Source organism: Mchenga conophoros, linkage group LG5, assembly GCF_057382185.1.
Source record: "Mchenga conophoros isolate Kocher_MC1m ecotype Shallow Benthic linkage group LG5, M_conophoros_male_GT1.1, whole genome shotgun sequence".
NCBI classification, from domain to species: Eukaryota; Metazoa; Chordata; class Actinopteri; order Cichliformes; family Cichlidae; genus Mchenga; species Mchenga conophoros.
Genome location: NC_140530.1, coordinates 21,992,259 through 22,019,285, shown reverse-complemented (window position 1 = coordinate 22,019,285; position 27,027 = coordinate 21,992,259). Strand labels below are relative to the sequence as shown.

General features: G+C 38.9%; 2 protein-coding genes across 11 annotated transcripts; one reads left to right on the top strand and one right to left on the bottom strand.

The window, feature by feature from the left end:
• The first annotated feature begins 15,858 nt into the window (after positions 1-15,858).
• On the top strand, positions 15,859-21,037 carry LOC146574516 (uncharacterized). 10 transcript variants are annotated; one of them, XM_085274232.1, is made up of 13 exons: positions 15,859-15,988; positions 16,886-16,911; positions 17,221-17,306; positions 17,455-17,487; positions 17,584-17,673; positions 18,085-18,353; positions 18,466-18,568; positions 18,835-18,937; positions 19,017-19,069; positions 19,178-19,256; positions 19,478-19,950; positions 20,150-20,343; positions 20,452-21,037. In XM_085274232.1, the coding sequence occupies exons 2-13, from the start codon at positions 16,905-16,907 to the stop codon at positions 20,594-20,596; spliced, it is 1,635 nt and encodes a 544-aa protein (XP_085130358.1). In that variant the 5' UTR covers positions 15,859-15,988; positions 16,886-16,904; the 3' UTR covers positions 20,597-21,037. The 10 variants fall into 10 exon arrangements, with proteins under 10 accessions (XP_085130358.1, XP_085130365.1, XP_085130364.1 ...); XM_085274239.1 differs by lacking the exon at positions 17,221-17,306 and having other exon boundaries at positions 15,864-15,988; positions 18,085-18,156; positions 18,265-18,353; XM_085274238.1 differs by lacking the exon at positions 17,221-17,306 and having other exon boundaries at positions 15,866-15,988.
• A 1,167-nt stretch (positions 21,038-22,204) lies between these two features.
• LOC146574515 (uncharacterized) lies at positions 22,205-27,027 on the bottom strand. Its single transcript, XM_085274227.1, has 6 exons — positions 26,942-27,027; positions 25,322-26,231; positions 24,957-25,053; positions 24,473-24,583; positions 23,859-24,025; positions 22,205-23,526 (listed from the first exon to the last, which is right to left on the bottom strand). The coding sequence occupies exons 2-6, from the start codon at positions 26,227-26,229 to the stop codon at positions 22,479-22,481; spliced, it is 2,331 nt and encodes a 776-aa protein (XP_085130353.1). The 5' UTR covers positions 26,230-26,231; positions 26,942-27,027; the 3' UTR covers positions 22,205-22,478.

The window sequence follows — 27,027 nt, the reverse complement described above, 5'->3', positions numbered from 1 at the left end:
CTTGCATTTTCAAGCTGAAGAAATATCTTTACTGCCATTGATTGTAGCATCCTGATGGAGAAAAGAAAGTCAGCACCTCTTGAAGGTTTGGAGACAGAAAGCAAAATAGCCTTTTAGTCTTTTGTGTTGTACTTTGTAGTCAATCCTGATGGTCAATCACTGTATTTTTTTTTCCCTCTTTATTTTTCTTAAATGAAGTTTGTTAAAAGAGAAGTTTGGCATTTTCGGAAAAATGAATATTTGCTTTCTTACTAAGAGTTAGATTGATGCCACAGACACTTATGTGATGTGAAAGATGTAGACATAGGTTTGTGAAGCCCTGGTTTGAAGCCTCAATTTTAGCATGTCATCTGCTGCCATGATGGGTTTTTTTATTTGGCACATTTTGAACAGAGGGTGACATGCTAATTTATCAGCTAACGCTGGCAATCTTGGGTAACTTGGAGAGCACATTGGTGTTAAGTAACATAACACTAAAATACTAAAAGAAAATTTAAAAAAAATAGAATTTCATTTTGTTTTTGTTTTTTTTAAATACTATTTTACTGTTTAATTATTTGAAAAAGCATAGGGGAAGGCTAGTAGACAGCTAATGCTAGCAGCCACTTGTGTTGGTAGGCTAACTACCTTTTAAAATGCTGTTATAAAAATATTCATAACTCACCACTTTAGAGTTGTTATGAAGTGATAAATTGATTCATTTTTATTTTATTTTAGTTTACACGGTTTAAAAATGCTTATTTATCCTGAATGACTTGCCAGTTCAGCAGCTTTATATGTGTTAAAATGATAAGGTTTATCATGCTCCCACCTAGCTTAGCTCAACTTGACTTAGAGACTGAAAAGCATCCTATCTTTATTTGCAGGCGCTCTGCTTGTCAAAGTCCTGCTCAGCTGATTTTGTGTTTTTAAAGCCAAATGAATATAAAAATGGACGTTCAGGAGCAAAGAGGAGTACTGTCAGTGAAGTTAAGCTATCTAGAATGACTACTGTACATAAGAAGCATACTGTGGTAGTATTATGAATCGTTTCTGTCTGACAAAATGTTTAAGTTTGAAACACGTGGATAAAATGTCTATTTTTAATCTTTTCTGAAGGTGTCATTATAGTTGAAGAAAAGAGACATACGCTTGATTAATTTCTGAGACTTCTCGGAGAAATCCAGTTTGCCAGCTCAAGTTTGGGTATTAAAATGTGAATTCACATTATTAACAGCATTGTTAAATTTTTTTATTTTATTTTAATTTGATTATTTTATTTGTTAAGCACTGTAGTTAAAATAGAAATTGCCGAGGCTCAGAGGTGTTGCTTGGCAGATTCCACTACCTTTGGACTTAAACAGGGCAGCTGCTTCAAGTAGCTGACAATCTTCACGCTGAACTAGCAGTCTGCAAGTGGCAGCTTTATATTTACTGTAAAGACATGAGATTGGTGGTGTTCTCATCCAACTCTTGAAGGCAGATAAAGCATTTTTCCTAAAAATGTGGGACCATTCTTTTAAGTTGTTGAAATTGAATCTGAATATTTCAGAGTTTTTATTTGAGCCAACTTGAGACGCACAGTGATTTGTAAAAGTCTGAGCAGTGAAAAAGCCAAACTCAGTATGACTGGAAAGGTGTGAATCATGACTAGTGTGTTGTGCAGCATGCATCGTCGATTATAAGTAAAGATTATTGTCTTTGTCATCTAACCGTCAGGTGACTGATTTCCCATCAGCTGCAGCTTCTGTAGGTATAGCTGAATGAGGAAATAAAACATCATTTTTGTTGTTTGTTTGTTTTTTAATTTTTTTTTTTTTTTTTTTTGGGGGGGGGGGGGGGGTGTATATGAATCATGTGTTGGGTTTAAAGAATACAGTGGGAACAGAAAGGCCAGCAGTTATACATCACATCGTCTTCATCAGTGCTTTCCACGAATATTCATAAAAATGGCATATTGTAACACCTCAACTTCTCGTTCATGCTACAAGATCTTTGTCAAAAATATAGAAAAGCATCAGAAAACTGTAATATCATTATTGTTATTATTATTATTGTGTATTTTTATTTTTATTTTAAATCTGGTTTGTTTTCGTCCGGGTGTAATTGCCACCGGGGGTGATGTACATGTACGGGTCTGAGCTGTACATTTTTTTTGTGACTGATTTGTGTATTTACATACAGTTTGGGCTAACTTTGTGACTATTATATGAATTTATGAATTGAATGAGTGCCAAATATGCTTGAGCATGACAAAATCTGGGACCTGCAAGGAGCTGCAGGCACTCTGACTCATCAGAGTGATGCCTGAGTGACTCACTGCTGTTGTAGACTCTCCTTGAGTTTTGAATGCACAGCTGAAGGTTTAATCATGCTTAATATTTTTTATGAAAATGAGGGGGGGGGACTTCTTTATGTTTTGGTCTCAGTTTGAAAAACTTTCTTCAGATATTTGTTGTACGTTTCTGTGTCCAATCATGGCTTATTAATGAGTATGCAGTGATGGTCTTATCATGCTGCCATTAGAGGTGATTATAAAAAGCTTCATTTGTTGAGATGTCAAAAAAGTCATTTTGGGTCATTTTCATTCTTAAATCATTCCACACAGAGACGCGTTGTATGTTATCTAAACTCCTCTTCATCCCAAAAATAAGGTGAGCCTGACATCTGGTGAATTTTACCCTGAATTTTATCAAATATAGAGTGTGGATTTGTCCAAAATGTAAAAGTAAATGTAATTCTAATAATAAAATGAAGCTATGGAAAAAAAACAAACAAACAAAAAAAACTCCGCTGTGCACTAAATGGTGTCTGTTTTTTCTTCATGTCGACATATCAGTAGCAAAGCTTTTTCCCCTCCAGGATCATGTGCCTCGTTGTTCTTACATTATGGCATTTACTGAATTTTTTTTTTTTTTTACAATCAGAGTTTAAGAATTAAAGAAAAGTGGGGAAGATGTGATTAACGTCATAAGAAACCTGATAACTTTAAGAAGAGAAAAGCTTTGTTCCACAAGCATGTGAAACTGTCCTTATGAAATGCCTGTAATACAATACCCAAAGCGCTGCATTGAAGATCATTCATCCTCAGGCACGGAAGCTAAGAGGTGAGCTGACAGGAATGCCTTTAGTCAACGGAGATGAGTGATGTTAAATGTATGAAGGCCATCTCAAGCAGAACGAGTAGCTCAATGTCCTGCACAAGAGGATTTATTTACTCTTCAAATTGTGGATTAACCAACAATGAAATAGTGATTTTTATTCCAGATTTATTTTTGCAGCTCAATATTAATATCTTTTAAGCACTTCTCTCTCTGTGCTGGTAATTATATGTACAGAGAACGTGGTTCATGTGAGCATTCGATTTACACCAAAATGTAAATATATTCTTTAAAGCCTTGTGTTCATATAATTGTCTGGTTATTCTATCAGAAGGTAACAAAGCACCACTTTACTGGGAGGCTCGGTGGCTTTAGCTAAAGTGATTAATAAGAGAACATCAGTAGATGTACAATGGCCTTTCACTGTGTCTTGAAACTCATGCTGCTGTTTGTTGCTTGGGTGTCTGATTTCTATGTGAGCATAGAACCTGAAATACCAGAAATGTAATTGGCTGTCTGTGATTTCACTAGAAACACTTGAGCTCATCATTGAACAACAGCCAGAGGGATTGTTTCACATGCATTCAAACCTGCAAGCAGCAACTGTGCATTTAAAGGTCGAAGACACAAAGTTTGGTGGATTTATACAGGAGTTACTGCATACCAGCCATACACACACTCATTTTTAGCAGCAGGGGAATTTCACACCTCACAGTGTGCACCTGTCTTCCATTGTATGAAAATAGCAGTCACAATCCCCCACTCAAATCCTAAATGCAGTGCTCTGGTGACTATTTATTATTTGTCATAGTAAATGAGCCCTGCACTAGTTGGATTAAAACAACACTTTTTGCCCCCCTGGTGGTCCTCCTTGGGTCCTCGTACTCTGGGCCCTCTGGATGTCTGGGACCTGGATCTCCTCCATACCTGCTTCATGTCCTAGGGGACGGGGCTATGGCTCCCCACACTCACTAGCAGATCATTACATGGAGAAACCTTTTGAATACAAGTGTGCTGATCCACACAGGTGTTCACAGACACAAACTACAGCTTTCTTGGCTGCTGCCTCAAAGCACATTGTGCCCTGTCGATCTTGCGTGCTGCACAGTAACATGTAATATTTAGTATCTACTTTTATCTCTCCTGTTAGCTAGTTTATTGTGATGGTGTTGTATTTATTATGTTGCTCTTTTTTTGTTTGTTTTTCTTTTTTTTCTTCCCCTCTTTCTCACCATCTCTTCCCCCCTCTATTTTTTTCTCTTCCTCTTTCTTTCATTCTTTCTCCCTGTCCTATCCCCCAGTCATGTCTGTCCCGTCTGTAACAACCGAAAATCAAATCAAATAAATACATAATTATAATAAAGGTCAATCAAATGGACCAATATGGCAAGGCCATGATAATCCAGTTGGTAAAGTAAATCCGCTTGGCATCTTTCTTGGCCTTCAGACAACAATTCTGATGGCTAAACTGTCCTGTTTGGACAGGCAAAAAACAAACAAACCAAAAACACTTTCAGCCTTCATCTTCACATGCATCTCAGCATGCAACTAGTTAGCCCACTGTTGCAGTAGATTCATAGGTATCCATCACTCCTGTGGTAGCTTTTGCTATGACTTGCTCCTTCTGTTCCTGTCAGTTGTGCCAGAAAAAAATGGAACAAATTAACTGACTGTTGAATGACACAGAAAGATAAGCAAAATGTGCTTAAACTGAACTTAATTTTATAGACTGTCTTTAAGCATGTCATCAACTACAGCAATGTAAAGGGCAAATTGTAAATGATCTGTTGACAGACTAACTATAAGTAGCTGAAAACTGCACCAATTACAGCACTGTTACTGGTATATCAGTTGCAAGAAACTTATGGTTATGTAGACCATAAATGGACATTGCATTCTCAGTAAAAGCAATAATGTGAACATAAACCTGTATCCAGTATATTAAAAATGTGACACATTTGTGCTGTAAATACAGCTGCATTCCTCATTTAACATTTATAATCCCCAACTTCCCCATATCTGGAGTAAATGATTTACTATGAAGAAAGTTAAACATATATAAGAAGTGTAGATGACTCTTTTGATGTAAAATAACTAACCTGTGTTTATGAGATAAGAGCTGCTTCCTTCTTGTTTAAAGCCTTAGGGCTTAAAAAGGGTTACCATTTCCTATAGAAATAATACAGTCATCAAAAACATTTCATTCAGTCCTTTCATTCAGTTGCTTGAAGAACCACTGTTAGCAGCAATAACTTGAAGTAATTTTCTGTATGACTTCATCAGTCTTACATATCATTGGGGAGGAATTTTGGCTAGTTGTTTTTAGAGCATAGCTGCAGTTCATTGAGACTGGAGGCCATGCATTTATTCACAGCTCACGTAAAGGCCTACTGATATCTGGACTACAGCAGCACATCCCTCCACCACCGTGCTTGACTGCTGGTTTGTCTGTGCTAATATGTTTGGTTTTCACTTAACACGGTGCTGTGCATTATGGCTATAATTGTTATGTCTTTTTCTAATGTGATGGACTGTACTAAGTTGTAGTTCTTGTTTCAGCTACTTCTGTGATGTTTGCATGGTCTGACCCCTTAGTAAAATTTGCTTGGAACATCTGTCCCAGGGAAGACTGGCAGCTCTCTCACATGTTTCCCTGTTGTTTTCACTGTAGAATGATGGACTTCACATTTTTGGAAATGGCCTTATACGTCTAACCAGATTGGTGGGCAGCAGCAATTGTTTCTCTAAGATTATTGTTGATGTCTTTCCTCCTTGGGATTGTGTTAACACACACCTGAATCCTCCAGGCCAACAAACTGCCAGAGCTTCTGCTTTTATAAAGGCGCTCACTCTTGATGATGATCAGTTAATCAACTGGATTTGATTAGCAGCACCTGGCTGCTTATTACACTTGTAATTCCTATGGAAGCATTAAGGATGCACTTAGTTTTTCACAGGACTACATAGTCTTGTGAAAACTTTCTTGTTCACATAACTGTGTAAAGTCTAGTGACACCCTTTTCATTGCGTGTATGCATTTTGAGGTTAATGAAGAGTGATGCTGCACACATTATCCTTGTTCGCCTTTACACCTGTACCTGAGGAGTCATGTTAAAGTTAAGTAGTCGGTCTTTTTCATGTGTGTAATTTGCTCTTTCGCTCTCTGTCAGCGTGAATGATTAAGGCTGATCTGCTCACAATTTCTTTTTGGCTTAAAGAAAAATAAAGCCAAGGATGTTTTCTCTTTTCTGCGTTTGATGTGTTGTTGTGAACCGAGATAAGAAACGACGTGGAATCATTACCAAACCTCTGCTGTACAATTAAATAACTAAATAAAATTAGGAACACTCAAAAGTAACTAACTAAAAGCATGGACAACTTCAAAAGTGAGAACTAAGTGGAATGACCTTAGTGCTGCGTTTGATACTGTTGACCATAATATCCTATTAGAGCGATTAGAACTTGCTGCAGGTATTACAGGTACTGCGCTGCAGTGGTTTGTATCATATCTATCTAATAGACTCCAATTTGTACATGTAAATGGAGAGTCCTCTTCACACACTAAGGTCAATTATGGAGTTCCACAGGGTTCAGTGCTAGGACCAATTCTGTTTACATTATACATGCTTCCCTTAGGCAGCATCATTAGAAGACATAGCATACATTTTCACTGCTATGCAGATGACACACAGCTCTATCTATCCATAAAACCAGATAACACACACCAATTAGTTAAACTGCAGGAATGTCTTAAAGACATAAAGACCTGGATGGACGCTAACTTTCTGATTCTTAATTCAGATAAAACTGAGGTTATTGTACTCGGCCCTGAAAAGCTTAGAAATATGGTATCTAAGCAGATTCTTACTCTGGATGGCATTACCTTGGCCTCCAGTAACGCTGTGAGGAACCTTGGAGTCATTTTTGACCAGGATATGTTCTTCAACGCACATATTAAACAAATATGTAAGACTGCTTTCTTCCATTTGCGCAACATCTCTAAAATTAGAAATATCCTGTCTCAGAGTGACGCTGAAAAACTAGTTCATGCATTCATTACTTCCAGGCTGGACTACTGTAATTCATTATTATCAGGATGTCCAAAAAACTCACTGAAAAGTCTTCAGCTAATCCAAAATTCTGCAGCTGACAGGGACTAGAAAGAGAGAGCAGATTTCTCCTGTTTTGGCTTCCCTTCATTGGCTCCCTGTTAAGTCCAGAATTGAATTCAAAATCCTGCTCCTCACATACAAGGTCTTAAATAATCAGGCCCCATCTTATCTTAATGGCCTTATACTACCATATCACCCCATTCACTCTCGCTCTGCAGGCCTACTTGTTGTTCCTAGAGTATTTAAAAGTAGAATGGGAGGGAGAGTCTTCAGTTTTCAGGCCCCTCTTCTGTGGAACCAGCTTCCAGTTTGGATTCGGGAGACAGACACTATCTCTACTCTTAAGATTAGGCTTAAAACTTTTCCTTTCTGCTAAAGCATATAGTTAGGGCTGGACCAGGTGACCCTGAATCCTCCCTTAGTTATGCTGCAATAGGCATAGGCTGCCGGGGGATTCCCATGATGCATTGAGTTTTTCCTTTCCAGTCACCTTTCTCACTCACTATGTGTTAACAGACCTCTCTGCATTGAATCACATCCGTTATTAACCTCTGTCTCTCTTCCACAGCATGTCTTTCATCCTGTCTTCCTTCTCTCACCCCAACCGGTCGCAGCGGATGGCCGCCCCTCCCTGAGCCTGGTTTCTGCCGGAGGTTTCTTCCTGTTAAAAGGGAGTTTTTCCTTCCCACTGTCGCCAAAGTGCTTGCTCATAGGGGGTCATATGATTGTTGGGGTTTTCTCTGTACCTATTATTGTGCGATCTACTGTACAATATAAAGCGCCTTGAGGCGACTTTTGTTGTGATTTGGCGCTATAGAAATAAAATTGAATTGAATTGAATTGAATTGAATTGAATTGAATTGAATGTATGGATGCATTACATGTGAACCTGTATTTATGGCTGTAGATTTCCATGGCAGTAAGTTGAGCTGATCATCTAGTGGCAGATGCTTACTAGTAACATAACCTGTGTGTACTGTTGCTAGCTAGGTTTGTGCTGCTAGTTGACAGGTCAGAGTTCCTAGAAACACTTTTTCTGCCCTTCGCTTCATGCACTCTAATATGTTTTCATTTTAAAACAGGTAACATGCATTCAGCTCTGTCTGTACTCTGCCATTCTGGGAACTCTCTTTAAGGTGGGACTCAGACATTCACATTTTCTTTCCAAATGAGAGTTTTGCAAATTAGGCATAATATGAGCTAGTGCCAGTCTAACCTTCAATTTAGCCACTGGTCAATCCAACAGTCCACATCGATTTGTTATCATATTGGGTAACCAGAGGGTAACACAAGCTTACAGTTTATCTCGCGATGGCCTCCATATATTTTCCGACAGTGGAACGATTCTGACTGAAAGGCTGTAAGACAAAAATGTGAGACCAAGGGTGTAGATTTGGTTTTGGCATTGGTGGGGACGGATGATTCAACCTTTGAACCCTGCCCTGTTTCTTTTTTTTCCTTTTGTCTTTGTTTCTTGATAAAAAAATAAAAAAGGAGAAATATACTTGCCCTCATATGCAGTTCTACATGCTTTTAAACCATTTAAAATCACAATTCATAGTTTTACATTTGAATTATATAATGTTAAATTATTATTAAACAAATGACTGACTAAGTATTTTAGGCTTTAGTTTACTTCAGCCATATTCCATATAAATCAGGTATCATACAAACATAAAAATAGCTTCAAATACATTCATGACAATAAAAGAATATGACTTTAACCCTCTACAGCATAGCGTTGCCCTGAGGCAACAAACCACATTTTCATGCCTTACATGGCCCTTCAAAAAAAAAAACAAAACTTTTTTTTTCAAATAATGCTACCAGACACATCTCTTTCCAATAAAATGATGAGTTGAAGGTGGTGTGACTTTCATTTTGGTGGGGGAGGACCCCTTTCTGCAAGCTGCACTACATGAGGGACATCTCCATTAGGAGGCAAGAAAAATATCACTACTTTACATGTTTATAGTGAAATAAATGTATATTAAAAAATACTTGTATGTGCATGAATATGTTAAGAAGCATATTTGATTGTTTGTTCTACTTTTGTAAATTTATTTAGACAGTAAAACTGTTAATTTTCATTCGTTGCCTCAAGGCAACACTGCGCAGTTAGCCCAAAAATTTTCAGGCATTACCGGGAGTGCAGAATTATTAGGCAAGTTGTATTTTTGAGGAATAATTTTATTATTGAACAACAACCATGTTCTCAATGAACCCAAAAAACTCATTAATATCAAAGCTGAATGTTTTTGGAAGTAGTTTTTAGTTAGTTTTTAGTTTTAGCTATTTTAGGGGGATATCTGTGTGTGCAGGTGACTATTACTGTGCATAATTATTAGGCAACTTAACAAAAAACAAATATATACCCATTTCAATTATTTATTTTTACCAGTGAAACCAATATAACATCTCCACATTCACAAATATACATTTCTGACATTCAAAAACAAAACAAAAACAAATCAGCGACCAATATAGCCACCTTTCTTTGCAAGGACACTCAAAAGCCTGCCATCCATGGATTCTGTCAGTGTTTTGATCTGTTCACCATCAACATTGCGTGCAGCAGCAACCACAGCCTCCCAGACACTGTTCAGAGAGGTGTACTGTTTTCCCTCCTTGTAAACCTCACATTTGATGATGGACCACAGGTTCTCAATGGGGTTCAGATCAGGTGAACAAGGAGGCCATGTCATTAGTTTTTCTTCTTTTATACCCTTTCTTGCCAGCCACGCTGTGGAGTACTTGGACGCATGTGATGGAGCATTGTCCTGCATGAAAATCATGTTTTTCTTGAAGGATGCATACTTCTTCCTGTACCACTGCTTGAAGAAGGTGTCTTCCAGAAACTGGCAGTAGGACTGGGAGTTGAGCTTGACTCCATCCTCAACCCGAAAAGGCCCCACAAGCTCATCTTTGATGATACCAGCCCAAACCAGTACTCCACCTCCACCTTGCTGGCGTCTGAGTCGGACTGGAGCTCTCTGCCCTTTACCAATCCAGCCACGGGCCCATCCATCTGGCACATCAAGACTCACTCTCATTTCATCAGTCCATAAAACCTTAGAAAAACCAGTCTTGAGATATTTCTTGGCCCAGTCTTGACGTTTCAGCTTGTGTGTCTTGTTCAGTGGTGGTCGTCTTTCAGCCTTTCTTACCTTGGCCATGTCTCTGAGTATTGCACACCTTGTGCTTTTGGGCACTCCAGTGAGGTTGCAGCTCTGAAATATGGCCAAACTGGTGGCAAGTGGCATCTTGGCAGCTGCACGCTTGACTTTTCTCAGTTCATGGGCAGTTATTTTGCACCTTGGTTTTTCCACACGCTTCTTGCGATGCTGTTGACTATTTTGAATGAAACGCTTGATTGTTCGATGATCACGCTTCAGAAGCTTTGCAGTTTTGAGACTGCTGCATCCCTCTGCAAGATATCTCACTATTTTTGACTTTTCTGAGCCTGTCAAGTCCTTCTTTTGACCCATTTTGCCAAAGGAAAGGAAGTTGCCTAATAATTATGCACACCTGATATAGGGTGTTGATGTCATTAGACCACACCCCTTCTCATTACAGAGATGCACATCGCCTAATATGCTTAATTGGTAGTAGGCTTTCGAGCCTATACAGCTTGGAGTAAGACAACATGCATGAAGAGGATGATGTGGACAAAATACTCATTTGCCTAATAATTCTGCACTCCCTGTATAATGCATTTGCATATGAGTGTAGAGATGTGTTTGTGTGCATTTATATGATCATAGTCAATGTTTTATACTTTACAATCTACTCATAATTACAGGACATGGATGTAAATACCTTTTATGGAAGGAAACCAAGGGAATGTGCACTTTCTGTCCTCAGAAATGAGGACAGTGAGCTTTCAGGGAGTGACATTGAAGTAGAGGAGTGGATCCCTGAATGAGGTTTGGGGGGATACTTAGGAGCTCAGGGGTCAGTTGGTAAAGTAACTGTGTCTGTGTGTGTGTTAGTGCCCACATAGCAAGCAGGTCTGGCCAGGATCTGGTATCAAGTCGGCACTGCTGGCTGACTTCTGGCATGATAAGACGTATGTCATCAGGCCTGGCATAGATGGCACTGTCTATGTGATGGCATGCCATATCTGGCTTGATTGTGGCTTGGTTTATGTGGCCCAGGCCTACAGAAAAGAGGTCTGGCATCAAGCTGGCACTTCTGACTGACTGGTGTTTTGGCAGAGTGTATGCCAACCAGATGTGTGCCAGGTCTGGCAATGACGCCACTGTTTATGCGATGGCATAGTAGTAGTAGTATTTATTTATTGTCATTGTCAAGAACAATGAAATTGCGTTTGGGGCTTCCATACAACCCAAAAAAAGAAGAAAATAATAAATACCCCTTAAAACCCAAGTGTACATATTTAACCCAGTGTGACTCCAATGCAATAAGACAATCCTTAGCAATAATGTTCGTAGAAATTCAGACAAAGACCTGAGAAACATGACAAAATACAACAATGCAACCCATTCAATATTATTGTACTGTGAGATATGATATCAGATATGATAGTTATCTATTTAAGAAAGAGGGGGGGGGGGGCAGGAGGGGGAAGAGAATAAAGATATGATGCACCAATGCAGACCAGTTCATTGCTATTAAGAAGTTGGATATGGTTATTGTCCGTGAGAGGGGGCAGAGAGTTCAGGAGCCTCACAGCCTGTGGATACAGGCTGTTGGCCAGTCTGGATGTTCTGGCCTGTATAGACCTGTACCTTCTCCCTGAGGGCAGCAGATGGAAAAGGTGGCGCGCAGGGTGATGTTGGTCCCGCAGGATACTGTGCACCCTCCTCAGACAGCGAGTGGGGAAGATATTACTGATCTCTGGCAGACTTGTTCCAATAATTCTGCCAGCTTCTTTCACCACCCGCTGGAGTGCTTGCTGATCGGCCTTGGTGCAGCTGGGGAACCACACTAGAAATCCATACGTCAGAACGCTGCTGATGGCACAGTTGTAGAAGTTCAACATCAGAGATCTGGGAATGTGTGCGCTCCGCAGTCTCCTCAGGTAGTAGAGGCGCTGTTGGGCCTTCCGTGCAACTGAGGTGATATGGTTGCCCCAGGACAGGTCCTCGGTCACAGTTACCCCCAAGAATTTAAAACTGCTCACCCTCTCCACCGCCTCACTGCCAATGAAGAGAGGCAGATGGTTGTTATGACCCCTCTTCCGGAAATCTACAATGATCTCCTTGGTCTTTTTGGTGTTTAAGACCAAGTTATTGTCGTGGCACCATGACTCTAGTTGTTGCACCTCTGTCCTATAGTTTGTCTCATCATTGTTGGATATAAGTCCGAACATGCTGAGCATGTCCGAGATATGGCATGCTATATCTCAGGTGGCAGAGCAGGTTACAAACTGATAGGAAGGTTAGTGGTTCGATCCTGGCTCCTCCAGTCTGCATGTCAAGAGTGTGAATGTGTATGAATGTAGTTAGGAAGCACTCTGTTAAGCAAAAGTGGGTGAATGTGGCATGTTGTATAGAGCAGTTTGAGCAATCTGGGAGAGTAGAAAAGCGCTATATAAAAATCAGTCCATTCACTGTCTGAACAGAGTTTCGGCATGTTACTTTTGCACTGTTTTGCATGTTCTGCCACATGTTGTTATTGCATGGCTTGATTAAGGTACACATTAGGCTGACATCTGGGGCCAGAGCTGAAACCGTTCTGGGCCAGCACAGGGCCAGCAGTGTGTCTACAACTGGCCCGTGACTGCGCATCACCTACAGATGGCCCACATACTGCAATGAATGACGGCCCTTTGGTGGCCCAGATCAGGTTTGCCAGAGGTAATCCACACATGGGCCAGCACAGGACCACCAGTGTGTCTGAAACTGGCCTTGTGCTGGCCCATGTGTAGGCCACCTCTGGCAAACTAGGTCTGGGCCACCAAAGGGCCGTCATTCTTTGCGTGCACAATGTGTGTGTGTGTGTGTGTGTGTGTGTGTGTGTGTGTGTGTGTGTGTGTGTGTGTGTGTGTGTGTGTGTGTGTGCATGCGCGTGCATGGGGTTAGGGTCAAATGTTGGATGTATTTTGGTGTTTTATTGTTCTTTTTTTTTTTTGGTGTTTTATTGTTCTGTGAAATGTTTGCATTGTTTATTTGTTGTTTATTTATTTGTTCATCCTTGTTGTACTAATACAACTTATTATAGCATAACTTGGCATTTTACTACCCTTGTCGCACAGTGTTGCCTTGAAGCAACAAACCAATATCTGTTTGGGGGGGGCAGGGTGTCAAATTTTATGATTGATATATTATTAGGGACCCTAAAGCTCCCCCAAAATAGGGAGAAATATTTTTTTCCCAAAAAATTAACAACATTAGTTCAGTTATAGTACACCAACATCTCTAACATATTAGCACTAAGGGAACACTGAATGACCTGGTGGTTTTTGTCCATAAAACTACTCATCTAAGATTACCACAAAATATCTCTCAGCAAAATTATGCAACATTTTAGTCACTATTGCCCCGATCAAATCAGTGAGCTGGGATTTTTAATTCTAAACATGAACTACTGTTACAGCAACAGACATGGACTACATGTCCATGGGGCGATCATGGCTCAAGAGTTGGGAGTTTGCCTTGTAATCGGAAGGTTGCCGGTTCGAACCCCGGCTTGGACAGTCTCGGTCGTGTGTCCTTGGGCAAGACACTTCACCCGTTGCCTACTGGTGGTGGTCAGAGGGCCCGGTGGCGCCAGTGTCCGGCAGCCTCGCCTCTGTCAGTGCGCCCCAGGGTGGCTGTGGCTACAACCCAGTGTGTGAATGTGTGTGTGAATGTGTGGATGACTGGATATGTCAAGCGCTTTGGGGTCCTTAGGGACTAGAAAAGCGCTATATAAATAAAGGCCATTTACCATTTACCAGGCCATGTCCCACACAACAACTCAACGTCCTCTATGTGAAGGAGCCAAACACATGCCTTCTCCTCTCGTTAACTGAGATAAACTGCTGGCATATTTGTTTTACATCTATACTGTCCAATGTCTCCTGGTGGACATGGCATACAGCAGCATTGTTTAATCTCATTTGAGTCATTGTTGACCTTACCCATCTTTTTAGTCTTCTGAGAGCACTGAAGCTTCTTTCAGCCTCAGTACATGCGTCTTATCCTCAGATTACAATTATTATTCTATGCTTGATGTGCCTCACCTTTGGCCCTGGCTCTTCCCCTCTGACTGCACTAGGACATATTGCTACCTGATAAAATAACACATTGATTTGTGCCATATAAAAAGTGAGACATGTCAATTCAGATTCTTTGTCAAATATACACTAATGAATCAATTTACATCAGCAGCCTAACAGTTGTCTTGATAATAAATGCTAGTTAATCTATAGCACCAAATCATCAGTCAGTCACCTGTGACCTCGCCTCTTCACCTCTGTCTGAGCTACAACATGGCAGAGCTGCCTCTGTCAGCTGATGAATAACAGTGAGACATTCCACATACATGCAGTCACACATGTGCTTCAAATACAGTAATGAACCATCAAGTCATCATCCAATTTCACCTGTGATCTTGTATCACCATTACTCTCTATCACCTGACAAATAGGACATACATCAGTAATGTTTGTAGGGTGAGTGCATTTTTAAAACAATTTGTGCAAACTGCACTCCAAGGTGGAATATTTGCACAATCATGACTACCTCATGATATTTTGTCTCAAAAATTAACCCTATGAATATGTCAGTGCCATTAGGATGAAATTATTGTGTCACCAACATTTTAATGTTAGACATATAATTTTAACAGCCTCTGTAAACTAATATTCGGGCTTGCTCGAGGCTGCCGTTTTCTCTGACAGTTTCAATCAAAATTAGAAATGCTACTCTGGGAGACTGAGAGAACTAATAGTGCTGCCTGTTGTGCAGTTAGTTTCCGAAATACTTTTTTATATCCAGGTTCTTCCTTTGTGCTGCCGTCCTCCTCTCCTCCTTGCAGGTCCTGGCAGCGCAGGCTTGCAGCTGCTAAAACTAAACAGAGCTCCCTGAAAGGCACAGCCAATCACATTGGCCATATCTATCACATGACGTAGGACTCCAGTAGAGAACGTAATTTAACTCTTTCTGCACCGCTGGGTGAATGAGACGTCGACAGATGTTTGTTTTTTTTTTTTCTTTTTATCGGGTTTGTTTTTCTTTACTCGAAGAAATCAAATTATTGGTGGGGACAATTCAATATTCGCTGGATATTGGTGGGGACATGTCCCTTCCGTCCATGCCAAATCTACGCCCTTGTGTGAGACTGACTGTTCAGTAATGTGCACATCATTTAAAGCAACCTTTGTTACAACTTGATTTACAATATTGCCATTTAAAGATGAAATAACAACACAGTTATTAATATGTACAGAAGTCTGAATAAGAGTATTTTTATTACATTTACTAACATATTTTTAATATAAATGAAATGCAGCACTTATAATGATAATGGATTGGATTTATATAGCGCTTTTCAAGGCACCCAAAGCGCTTTACAATGCCATTATTCATTCACTCTCACATTCACACACTGGTGGAGGCAGCTACGGACGATCTGATTTCCTCGTGTCAGCATTGTTCCCACATCGTCATAATTAATGTTGTTCCAGGTTCAACATTGCAAGTGACCAATCACCTTCTTGTGACGTCATTCCTTTGCGACTTCGAAATACCCGCCTTCGATTATTTCGAAATACAAGTGAAGAAGCGAAAAACCGCCGCCTGTCCGCCGAATTTGAAGTCAATTTAGGATACTTTCCTTTAATAAACGGTAAGCATTATACATATGTTCCTCACTTGGCTTGCTGTTTGTTTGCTAGCGATAGGCTACTTGACGACAGCATTAGCTAACCAGTGTTCCCCAACTTTTTGGGTGTTTCGTGGCCCGGGGGTTGGGTCAGGCAAAATTGCAGTAGCTTCCCTGATCATTTTACAAACATAAGTGAAGAGAATCTGGACTAAAAGGCCTAGACTTATGGTTGTGTGCTGAATCTATGAATCAAACTATCACCTGGAAACATAATTAACTGGTCCATAGCTGTGAAACTGGACATGAGTTCTTGATTCTATGGAGATTAACAGTAATCCAGAAATTTACAAATTTGTCCTGGTACATCGCGTAAATGTTGTCCCTGGGACATTGTGTAAATGTTGTCCCTGGGACATCGTGTAAATGTTGTCCCTGGGACATCGTGTAGAAGTTGCCCTAGGACATCGTGTAGATGTTGTCCCTGGGACATCGTGTAAATGTTGTCCCTGGGACATCGTGTAAATGTTGTCCCTGGGACATCGTGTAGATGTTGTCCCTGGGACATCGTGTAAATATTGTCCCTGGGACATCGCGTAAATGTTGTCCCTGGGATATCGCGTAGATGTTGTCCCTGGGACATCGTGTAAATGTTGTCCCTGGGACATCGTGTAAATGTTGTCCCTGGGACATCGTGTAAATGTTGTCCCTGGGACATCGCGTAGATGTTGTCCCTGGGACATCGCGTAAATGTTGTCCCTGGGACATTGTGTAAATGTTGTCCCTGGGACATCGTGTAGATGTTGTCCCTGGGACATCGTGTGATAGCTTGTAAATAATGGAATGAAAATTATTGATTGTTATTAACTTGTGAAAAAGAAGTGTAACAAATCCACATGTTATGTTCTTACACCCTTACAGAAACTGTGACTCCTTCACAATGTCAGGTAAATGTCAACTCATGTTGAATAATCAACCAATCAAGCCTTTTATTATCACATGCAATGTTACACGTACAACTGCAATGAAAATTTCACCCCCTTCTGACCATACATATATTGCTTAAACATCACATTGGGAAGACAGGTCGGAAACAGTTAGGAAGGTCAGAAAACAATTTAATTAATAGATGAGGGGAGAGGAGGAGAAAAAAGAACTACAACCAGACAAAGCTCCTAGAAGACTGAAATGGATGATGGTTGCAGCATGCAAAAAGAAAATGATATCTGTTGACTACAGCATATGCTTTCTCACAGATTACCTTGTGGGAGTAGCTGGACCAAACTCTATTGGTATTTCAAGTTTGAAATCCCTGTTTGACCAGACTAACATTTCAGATGAGGTACCTCTTGACATAAAAATCCTTTTATGTTGTCATAAAACTAATGTTAAATTCTGCTTTAAATACACTTTATTGTACAATTTACTTAATGAATCGTGTTCCTTAGTTCTGTTTTTATTTATATGTATTTATTTATTTGTTTTATAAGGTAATAGATGGCCTAATCTATTTGCAGTGTGAGGTATGTTGAAAAGCTTGTTTGATCATAATGACATAGCATGTTTACCTTTTTTGTAATGTATTTGAAAACATAGGTGTATTTATGTTATTTTTATAGAATTTCCCTCACATTTATCCAATACCAAGCCAAATCACTGGAAAAATTTTGGATGGGTCCACAAGAGCACAAAGTGCATACTTTTTGAAGGTATGACTTGGACTGTGGTAACTATGTTCTTATCACAAAGGGTTTATAAGTTGCCACTATAAACAAACAGCATTTTCCAAAATTGAAGCCTTGTCAGAAGAACCTGAAAAATACCTTTCTGAAACCTTTTCTATGTAAAGACTTGTTCAAAAGCAATGCACACAGATTAAAACATTTCTGTCTTGGCCAACTGATAAAGAACACCAAAAATTGAGTGGTGCGTGTTGAGTCTGTGGTCTTGATTTGTTTTGTACACACTATAGAAATTAATTAATGTAAACCAAAAATGACACTTTCTATATGTTTGTATATCTGCAGAATTAATTACAAGTCTCACCTGACAAGCTTTTGCAGTTTTGCAGTGTCATTCTTGACAGAAAAACATACTTGTCACATTATTTTTATTTCCAGAAAAACATCTTTCAGATGTATGAGAAATTGATTGGAGCCTGTCTGGAAAACGGCAGCCACTGGACCTTGTTTGTAAGTTGCACAGATTTTGCACTCTCTCTAGTGCATGATACTTTTCAGTGTCCCTCATTAGGAAAGCTCAAGGCCCAAGCCTACCATATCCATCTTTTTACAAAACAGTTTTGTGACATACCCAAGAGGACCATAGTCTATATGAATTCATTTGGCGAGTCGGAGGTCAGAAAAAGTGCGGTGTTGAAAAACTGGAGGTAATTAATTAACATATTTAACATAACATATTTAATTTAATTGAAATCATTACCGAACGTGGTTATTGATTTCTCTATATGCTTTTTATTTGTAATAACTGCGATCTCTCAGCTCATTTGCTTCAGCAAGAGGCTGCACTGGAGAGTGGACCTTGTCACATGTGAGCCACCCACATCAACAGGATGGGAACTCATGTGGAGTGCATGTCATAATGGTACTGAAAACTATAGCTTTAACCTATATAAGTAATGTTTACATTTTTGCCTATTCAGTTTTTAAAGCCTTAGAGGCAGGATGGTAAAATCTCAATTTTTTTTGTAGATTGAACCATTTCAGCAGTAATGCTTTGCTTTGGTTGCTCTGTTTTTTTTTTTTTTCTCGGGGGGGGGGGGGGTTAAAAATAAACAAACATTTCTTTGTTAATCTAATTCTTTTTGTTCTTTTTTTTTTTTTTTTTTTTTTTTCTTCGTTAATTATTAGTTTGCCCAATCTCTCATTGACGGTAAAACACAAGTGGAGGAGTACAACACTGAAATCACAAAGCTCAGGTCCCGACTTTGCCACTACTTATTTTCCTCAATAGGTACAGATAAAATTAACTGCCTTCTTTTTCTCTAACATTGGAAAATGTAACTTGTACTTAAACAAATTATATTTTGCAGATCGAACTAGGAAGTGCAGTCAGTGCTGGTGTGTGATTGCAGCCAAAGACCGGGTACACTATGACATGTCCTTAGCCATATAGATTGTTTATTTAATGGACTTTGTTCATTTGTTTTTTGTTTGTTTATTTCTTCTTCTTTTTTTTTTTTTTAATTCACAGGTGCAGTGCCAGAAATGTGGTGCATACAAGCACATGCGTTGTTCAAAGTCTGTTTGTGGCATCTGTATCTTCTGTGAGAGTAAGTCACAATATAACTAAACAATGTCCAAAAATGTTTAAAGTGAATTTTTTTTTCGTAATTTTGCCTTTGCACACCAGGACTGTGTAATTAAAGTGGACGTTTCAAGATCCAGTTTTTACACAAAACTATTTTAGACATAACTGTGTCGTATTGTGGGGATTTCTCTTCACAATTAAATTGATATAGTGCTGTTTATATCATTCTTCTTTATGTAACAGCACAGTGCAGCACAGCAGAGGGAAAGGAGTTGTGCAGCATAGTGGGTGGCTATACAGGAGGAGCAATAGAAGTAGCCAGTGAAGAATGTCATCAGGGAAAGCATCAGGCAGCGAATGACAAAGGAAAAGTTCCTAAGGGAGAGAACATCTGCAGCAAATCGACAAGTAACAGTGAGATAGGAAGACTGACAGTCAGAGATGAAGGTACACAGACTGAAGACAAAGAAAAAGAAACAGAAGTATACGGCACAAGTCTGAGTACAGATAATGCTGCTGCTGATGATGTTGACAGGATCGATGCAGATACAGAATTCCAAACTGATTCAGAAGGAACTAGTACAGTTTACAGAGTGCATGGTCGCTTATCTGTACCAAGCTCAAAAAAGAAAACCTACACAATAACAGAAGACGAGATCAAGCGCAGAATCAACGCAGAGAACATGTCAGTTCATGTTTTCAGAGGTTTGATTGGGGTAGGTATACATTTCGTGATTTTGATGTCACCTGAAATAAATCCGGGTTACTCGTATCAATGAAGTGACAATGTGGCTGGAAATTGTGCATTTGCTGCAACATATACACAATTACACCATGTAAACAAAAGCATTTAACTTTGTGCGCGTGTGTGTGTCTCTCTCTGCTCTTTTGGTGTTTGCACTTTTTCTTTTTTAGGGCCGTAAAGCCAAACTGCCCGCAATGATTCTTGACAGGCCTAAGAAGGCCAAAACTAAAGTAACAGTGTTTAGTGTTCTGAGTGAAGAGGAGGCTGGGGAGCTAGCCCTCGGGTTTGCCGGAAGATTGGCCTGCGATGTCACAACAGACATGGTCTGTAAAGGCATCGACCATTCAAGTGCTGATATGACAAAGTAAGTTAGTAAAACAATATGAAAGTTGTATCTTTTTTGGTATTATTTGTCATTTCCCCGTATTTGGGTTATTGGTGTAACATTGTTAATCTTACTTTCTAATAACAGACAGACTCTTCTCAAAATCCAACACAATCTTAAACATGAGCTGACTGATTCCTCAACCTTCAGTTTGCTGACACACACCTTTGGCCCCGCTGCACTGGATTCTGTCATTTCATTCCTGTGTGAAAAACTTGATCTTGTCTCTTAAATAATGAAACCTTTTGTGACTTTTGTTTGTTCTGTAAATCAGAATCTTGAAAATTGTTCATTGTTGTTCTAAGTTTGTGTTAACTATTTGGCAAAAATGATTGGTTCCTAATCCAAACAGCATAATGACTGTTCTAACACATATCTTAAAAATGCTACAAAGAAAGAAAATTATCACATATGTTTCAATATGAATGTAATTGTGTCACACTCGGTTTGTAGTAACTTTCCTGTTTTATTTTGAGTTTTGGTATGTTTACACTGTTATTTTTATTTCCCGTGTGTTCGTCTTCCCTTATTAGTTTTACTGTATTTAATTAGTCTGATTTAATAACTTATAATTATTTACTTTCCAGTGTTTATATATGCTCCTCGTTTGGATTATTGTTTGTTTGAGTTCTGCCTGTCTTTTCTATTAAAGATTTGGACTTTTGGACTATTAGTGGACCTCGTAGGTTTTTATTCTGTTCAATTGGTAATTGACTGGGTTTAATTTAGTGGCCTGGAAAACAGGCCGGAGGGGTCTGGTCATTTTAGTTAAAATTAGGTAAAAAAAACAAAACCTGGTAATTCTTTCTTTTTACATTCATCGGGTTCCAATCGGCCCAAATATCAAAAGAGAAATTAAAAATGCATGCCATGGAAGATTACGGTAATCTTCCCGTCATTTTTGGTTTTTTTACCTAATTTTTGTTTCTGAGAAAAATGAGAGCCACATATGAGGACATTAATTTGAAATTTCGATAGAACAGTTGCAGTATAATGTCCTCATAACTGTATATCAGGCACTTGTTGATCAAGATTTAGTATTTTGGTCTAAATAACCCAAAATGTGATGTCCACATGTGTGGACGCCAGGCTGGAGTAAAGTGTTAGAGCTATTTATACCTATGTAAACTTTTATACACTGGTTTTTACCTGTCTTGTTTCAGAAAGGTTTAAAAGGGTAATGTCCACAGTTTATTTGTTTATTTATTTGTTTGAATTCAACATATTTTATTAAAGTAATTGAGCTTGAACACAGAAAAAACTGAATCAAATAATCATAAAATCAAATCACTTGCACTATACTGAAGTCTAATCTACTCTGAGCTAATGCCGGTTTCCAACACTAATGATCGGGTGAAGGAGAGAGATGAGGGTGTGCACGGCCACTGGTGCTCTTATCCCTGTTCTTTGTGATACAATCCAACAGGAAAGCAGTCAAACCCTTGGACATTAGCCAAGTTAACGTTCACAAATATATACACACAGAGGAACTCTGAGCCCCAATGTCAGCATTAGCACAAACATGCCACTTCATACCAAATCTCAGTGTGAGGTCAGGTGTTAGTCTCATTCCATTATTCTGGCTATATTTTCTTACTCATTACTATTAAACTTATACTTAAGACTAACTATTAACAAAATCACACCCCAATAACTCTGTTATTACACTTTGTATTTAATCATAAAAAGGCTGGATGTTGAAACCTTTTACTTCTATTTTGTATGAGCCAGGATTCTCAACAGCTGATACTCTATGTCCAAAAAGTGACAGGTATCGTTTTATGGAGCAAAAAACTTAAGAGCGCATATTTTATAAATAATACCAACAATTACAAATGCAGACCTTTAATAGTAATAAGTAATCCTTTATTTATAATGCATAGCAATATAAAAATAGTAACATATGAAAATATTACAATGGGCACAGATGAATTTGTATCAAAAACAGCAACCAAGCCAAAGTAATGAATAACACACATAAATAACAACTGCTTGAGAGACCAAACAATTTCTTTTCAACTGTTCCTTGGCAGAAAGTTAAGACAGCTATTCAGCTTTAGGTTTCAATAAACAGAAGTAATGGATGCAGTCCCTTTGAAATGTCACACAAAAGTCTACTTATGCATATACTTAGCTTTAACTCTTCTCTTTTTTGTTTTGTATTCCAAAAGGTTTTCATTTTCTCCAGAGGATGTCTCTCTTTCAGTGGTTATCGACTGTTCACATTCATTTTCACAGACTGTTGGAATGTCGATGCTGGCCGAACGTTTCTTGCTAGAATACAATGGCCTAATTTTGCGTGCATTCTCTGTCGTCTTTATTTCGTACTGGCATATACTTTTGCCTACTTGTTTTGTTTTTAAGACATTTGTATGCAGTTCATCTATCATTGGAGTAATACCCTCTGGAATGAATGCCCACTGTTTAACTGTGTCTAAAACAGCATTTAGTTTTCCAACTGCATCTTCTGTGCATTTTTTGTCTGTGCTTTCAACTACAGGAGTGTCATTCAAAGTTGATAGAGGACTTTTCAGAGAGTTTTTCATTTTTTTAAAATGGCTACAAGCCACCTTCAGGCAAGCACATGTGTTATAGTGAGAGAACGTACAACAAGTGCACTGAAGTGTTTCAGCCGATGCAAAAAAACACAGATTTCCAAACAAACTTGGCATTTTTATCACTTTCAAGTCCTCACAGTGTACAAAGTAATGCCTTTCTTTCACTGCAATTCTTGCCAAGGTAGAAATGTCTGTTTCCATGTTTGTATAGATGTCATTGTCAGCCTCTGCTAATTTTGCAAGTAACACTAGATGCTTGCAAAGAAGTCCTCGTAAGCCATATGTACAGTTGCAGTAGGACTCAACAGGGCAGACATCATACACCATGTCTTCTCTTGACTCAGATGGGACTTGATATGCATTAACTCCATGGCTGTTCTTGACTGTAATTTTAAGAGCCCAACCACTTTCCATCAGTCTTGAAGCAGAGTCTGAAACTTGAGACAAGGTGTCAGCAAACCTGTTTTTCATGCGGCCCACATCTTGCAGGGTTTTTATGACTGAGAAGTAGTCGTCGGCCTTCCCTAGGAGCACTTCAATCAGATCATCCAGACGCCTATTCTTGTAGCCAGATAAAAACTGGTATTTCAGGCGGTGGAAAAATCTGAAAAACAGTTATTTGAAATGATTAGTAACTGTAATTGAAGGAATTTAAAGTTTTAATCAAGACTGTATTATTTTTTTAAAAATTGGAATACCTATTGCACACGTCTTTTATAAGGGAATGCTCTGTGCCGGTTTAGCTGATTTAGGCAAATCCACCTACTCTGTTTTTTGTTGTGATAACATATAAAACGCTGCTAGAATTTAAAGGATTTGCCTAAAACCTGTTCTGGCAATGACATGAAGAACCTACTCAGTTTAGCCTCTTGGATTAATTCATAATATCTTTTTTTCAGCAATACAATTGAATGAGGTCAAAATAATAAATCATACCTTTCAATCACATTGTTTGTTTCAGAACGAGCGTGACTGAAGCGACGGCCGTAGTCACACCACATGTGGCCAATGCCTTCCCAGTGCTTCTGAAAATACTGGCACACCAAAGGGTATTGCTTAAATGTCTGGCAGAACTCTGCTGATGTGGCTTTAAAGTCGTCCTCCTAAGAGAATTGGATGCAACAGAATATATTTCAATCCATTTAACAGACCTATTGAAATCTTTAATATTATGTATTGAAGCCCTTTTCCTTTTATTGAATAACATTAAGAATTTTAAGTTATTAATAATATGTCGTGTTTTTGTATTAAGAAGCAATTATTTCTTCCCTTACAATGGCTAAGAAGGAACACTAAACCTATAAGCATATTTGGTTTCAGCATCTGTCTGTGAAAGAATCCCACTCACAAGTTCTACTGCACAGTGGGTGACACAATGATGGTCTGCACAGCTTAAGTACTTGTTTTGATAAGCAAGATAAGAAGCCAGTTTTAGAAATTGTTTCAAAAATCTATTTTGTATCTCTCTAACTTTTTTTTAGCAACTGAAAGTTATTATGCTCTTAGTGTAATCAAGAAATCAAAATGTGAAATAGACAAATTACACTTACAGATGTGCAAGCTTTCAGCTTACAAAAGAAAGAAATGATTTCATTTCTCTTTTGGGTGTTAGAAAGCCCATGGACCCCGGACTCTGATTTTGAAAGCCATCGATTAACAGCCTGTGAATGTAAGAGAAAAAAAGTTAATCTGGAGAGAGAGACAGAGGAGCAGCTGTACAAAAAGCATAAAAGAAAGCTGACGTCCAAAAATAACTTTGTCACTCACTGGACAAGAGGACCTGTGCATTACAGAAATCAACCAGGCAAACATATTTTTAAATGTCAAAAAGAGCTTTGGGAAGCAGCCACCAGAAGATGAGTGCACTGTGGTCTTAAATGGATGGACATAGTCACTCAACATTTTATCCCTTTATATTCATTAACCTGAGTAGGTGAATATCACAATGAGGCAAATCATGACAACAGGACCCTGTTGTAAAAATGTGTTTCAGGTGCATCTTAGACAACGTGAAAAGAAAACAATGTGGTTTACCTGCAAGACATGGTACCAGCATAGAAGGATAGCTGACTCTGGAAAAACCTTCTGCAAAGCATTTATTTCCGCAAAGTCTTTGTCAACCATAAATGCTCTACAGAAAAAAAGAAAACACTAAATGAGATTAAACAGTATGAAAATGTTTTTGCTATCTCAAAGCACCACTTCAATGCCAAATTAAACATTTCAACTCACAAGTAGATATATAAAATACTGCATACAGCCTATAGGAATAACTTTAACAACTGGAAAGGAAAGTTTTTTGCAGCCCATGCTGCAGCTATAGCATTAGATTCTGGCATGTTATAACTTTTTTGAAAAGGAATTATTTCAAAATCAATAGCTGTCAATGTATTATTTACCTCGGGGAAGTTGGGAAATGCTCACAAACTATTCCAAGAACAGTTTCCAGGGTTTTCTGACTTTCGTTGCTGACAATAGCATAGGCCACAGGGACTCCATGCCCATGATCATCTCTTACAACAAGTGTGAATAAGGGAAATGAATACTGGTTAACGCAGTGCGTGGTGTCAACAAATACTAACTGTTTTGCATAGTTCTCCATGTTTGATTTCATTACAGGTGTCTGCAAAACAATCATTAGTTCTTGGTCAGATGTGTATGGTTGATAGAAGAGAACATGTTCTTGATGTTTTCCATTAAGTAAGGTATGTACACTTTGACTGTCTCCACAGTTAAAGTGCTTCTTCCTCATCATGCAGGTTCTAACACTGTCAATGTCACGTGGTGTGACAAAATGCTCTCTGTTGTGAAGATCTCTGTGTCCATGTTCTTTGGCCCATTTATGACATTCGGTTAGTATGATGGCTGGCTTAGTTCCAAGGGAAAGCAGTTCCTCAATCTTCCTCCTCAAATCACTGGAAATATTGTTGAAATGTGCGTCTTTTGGGTCCGAAGGATCATGCCCATCATGCTTATCATATGTACGCTGCACGATGACTGTGTGGTCTTTCCAACATTTGAGTACTTTAAATGAAACATAGGCCTTACAGCCCACTGCTCTGTAGCTGTTTCGACTTTTTTTCCCAGCTCTGATGCAGTTGAATTTGTAATAGTCTCTTTTCCTGTCTTTACCTGAGGCAACATTTAAACATTTATAATGTCCATGAAGGGTTAATGAGTTCAATTTTTCTAACACAACACTGAATGGGTCCTCCTGGCATTGTGACACATGCACACAAAGTTGTGTGTCTTTTCCAGTTCTTTTTTTTTCGTCATTCAGAACACTTCTTCTAATTATGTCGTCCATTTCTGGTGGAAAAATAACGAAGGTTTAATTAGTCAATATTCATTAATTCATTTTAACTTGTTGTGGGGTTTTTTGCAATACAATGTAAATATTAAATAATATTAAAAAAAAATATATATATATATATAAAATAATATAAAACAAACAGGGGCTAAAAGAAGCTAAACTTTCATATGGTATGTCTCTGGCAACTTTAACATGATGTCCCAGGGACAACATCTACGCGATGTCCCAGGGACAACATTTACGCGATGTCCCAGGGACAACATCTACACGATGTCCCAGGGACAACATTTACGCGATGTCCCAGGGACAACATTTACGCGATGTCCCAGGGACAACATCTACGCGATGTCCCTGGGACAAATTTGTAAATTTCTGGATTACTGTTAATCTCCATAGAATCAAGAACTCATGTCCAGTTTCACAGCTATGGACCAGTTAATTATGTTTCCAGGTGATAGTTTGATTCATAGATTCAGCACACAACCATAAGTCTAGGCCTTTTAGTCCAGATTCTCTTCACTTATGTTTGTAAAATGATCAGGGAAGCTACTGCAATTTTGCCTGACCCAACCCCCGGGCCACGAAACACCCAAAAAGTTGGGGAACGCTGGTCTAGAGAACACTGGTTAGCTAATGCTGTCGTCAAGTAGCCTATCGCTAGCAAACAAACAGCAAGCCAAGTGAGGAACATATGTATAATGCTTACCGTTTATTAAAGGAAAGTATCCTAAATTGACTTCAAATTCGGCGGACAGGCGGCGGTTTTTCGCTTCTTCACTTGTATTTCGAAAT

Excerpts from the sequence above, each read along its gene's own strand:
- LOC146574516 (XM_085274229.1), top strand. The coding sequence starts at position 17,094 with ATGAGGGGAGAGGAGGAGAAAAAAGAACTACAACCAGACAAAGCTCCT. Across the intron at positions 19,070-19,177 it reads TGATTGCAGCCAAAGACCGG|GTGCAGTGCCAGAAATGTGG; the intron begins GTACACTATGAC and ends TTTAATTCACAG. Across the intron at positions 19,951-20,149 it reads TTTTCAGAGGTTTGATTGGG|GGCCGTAAAGCCAAACTGCC; the intron begins GTAGGTATACAT and ends TTTCTTTTTTAG.
- LOC146574515 (XM_085274227.1), bottom strand. The coding sequence starts at position 26,229 with ATGGACGACATAATTAGAAGAAGTGTTCTGAATGACGAAAAAAAAAGA. Across the intron at positions 25,054-25,321 it reads CATTTCCCAACTTCCCCGAG|AGCATTTATGGTTGACAAAG; the intron begins GTAAATAATACA and ends TTTTTTCTGTAG. Across the intron at positions 24,584-24,956 it reads GCTGGTACCATGTCTTGCAG|GCTGTTAATCGATGGCTTTC; the intron begins GTAAACCACATT and ends TTACATTCACAG.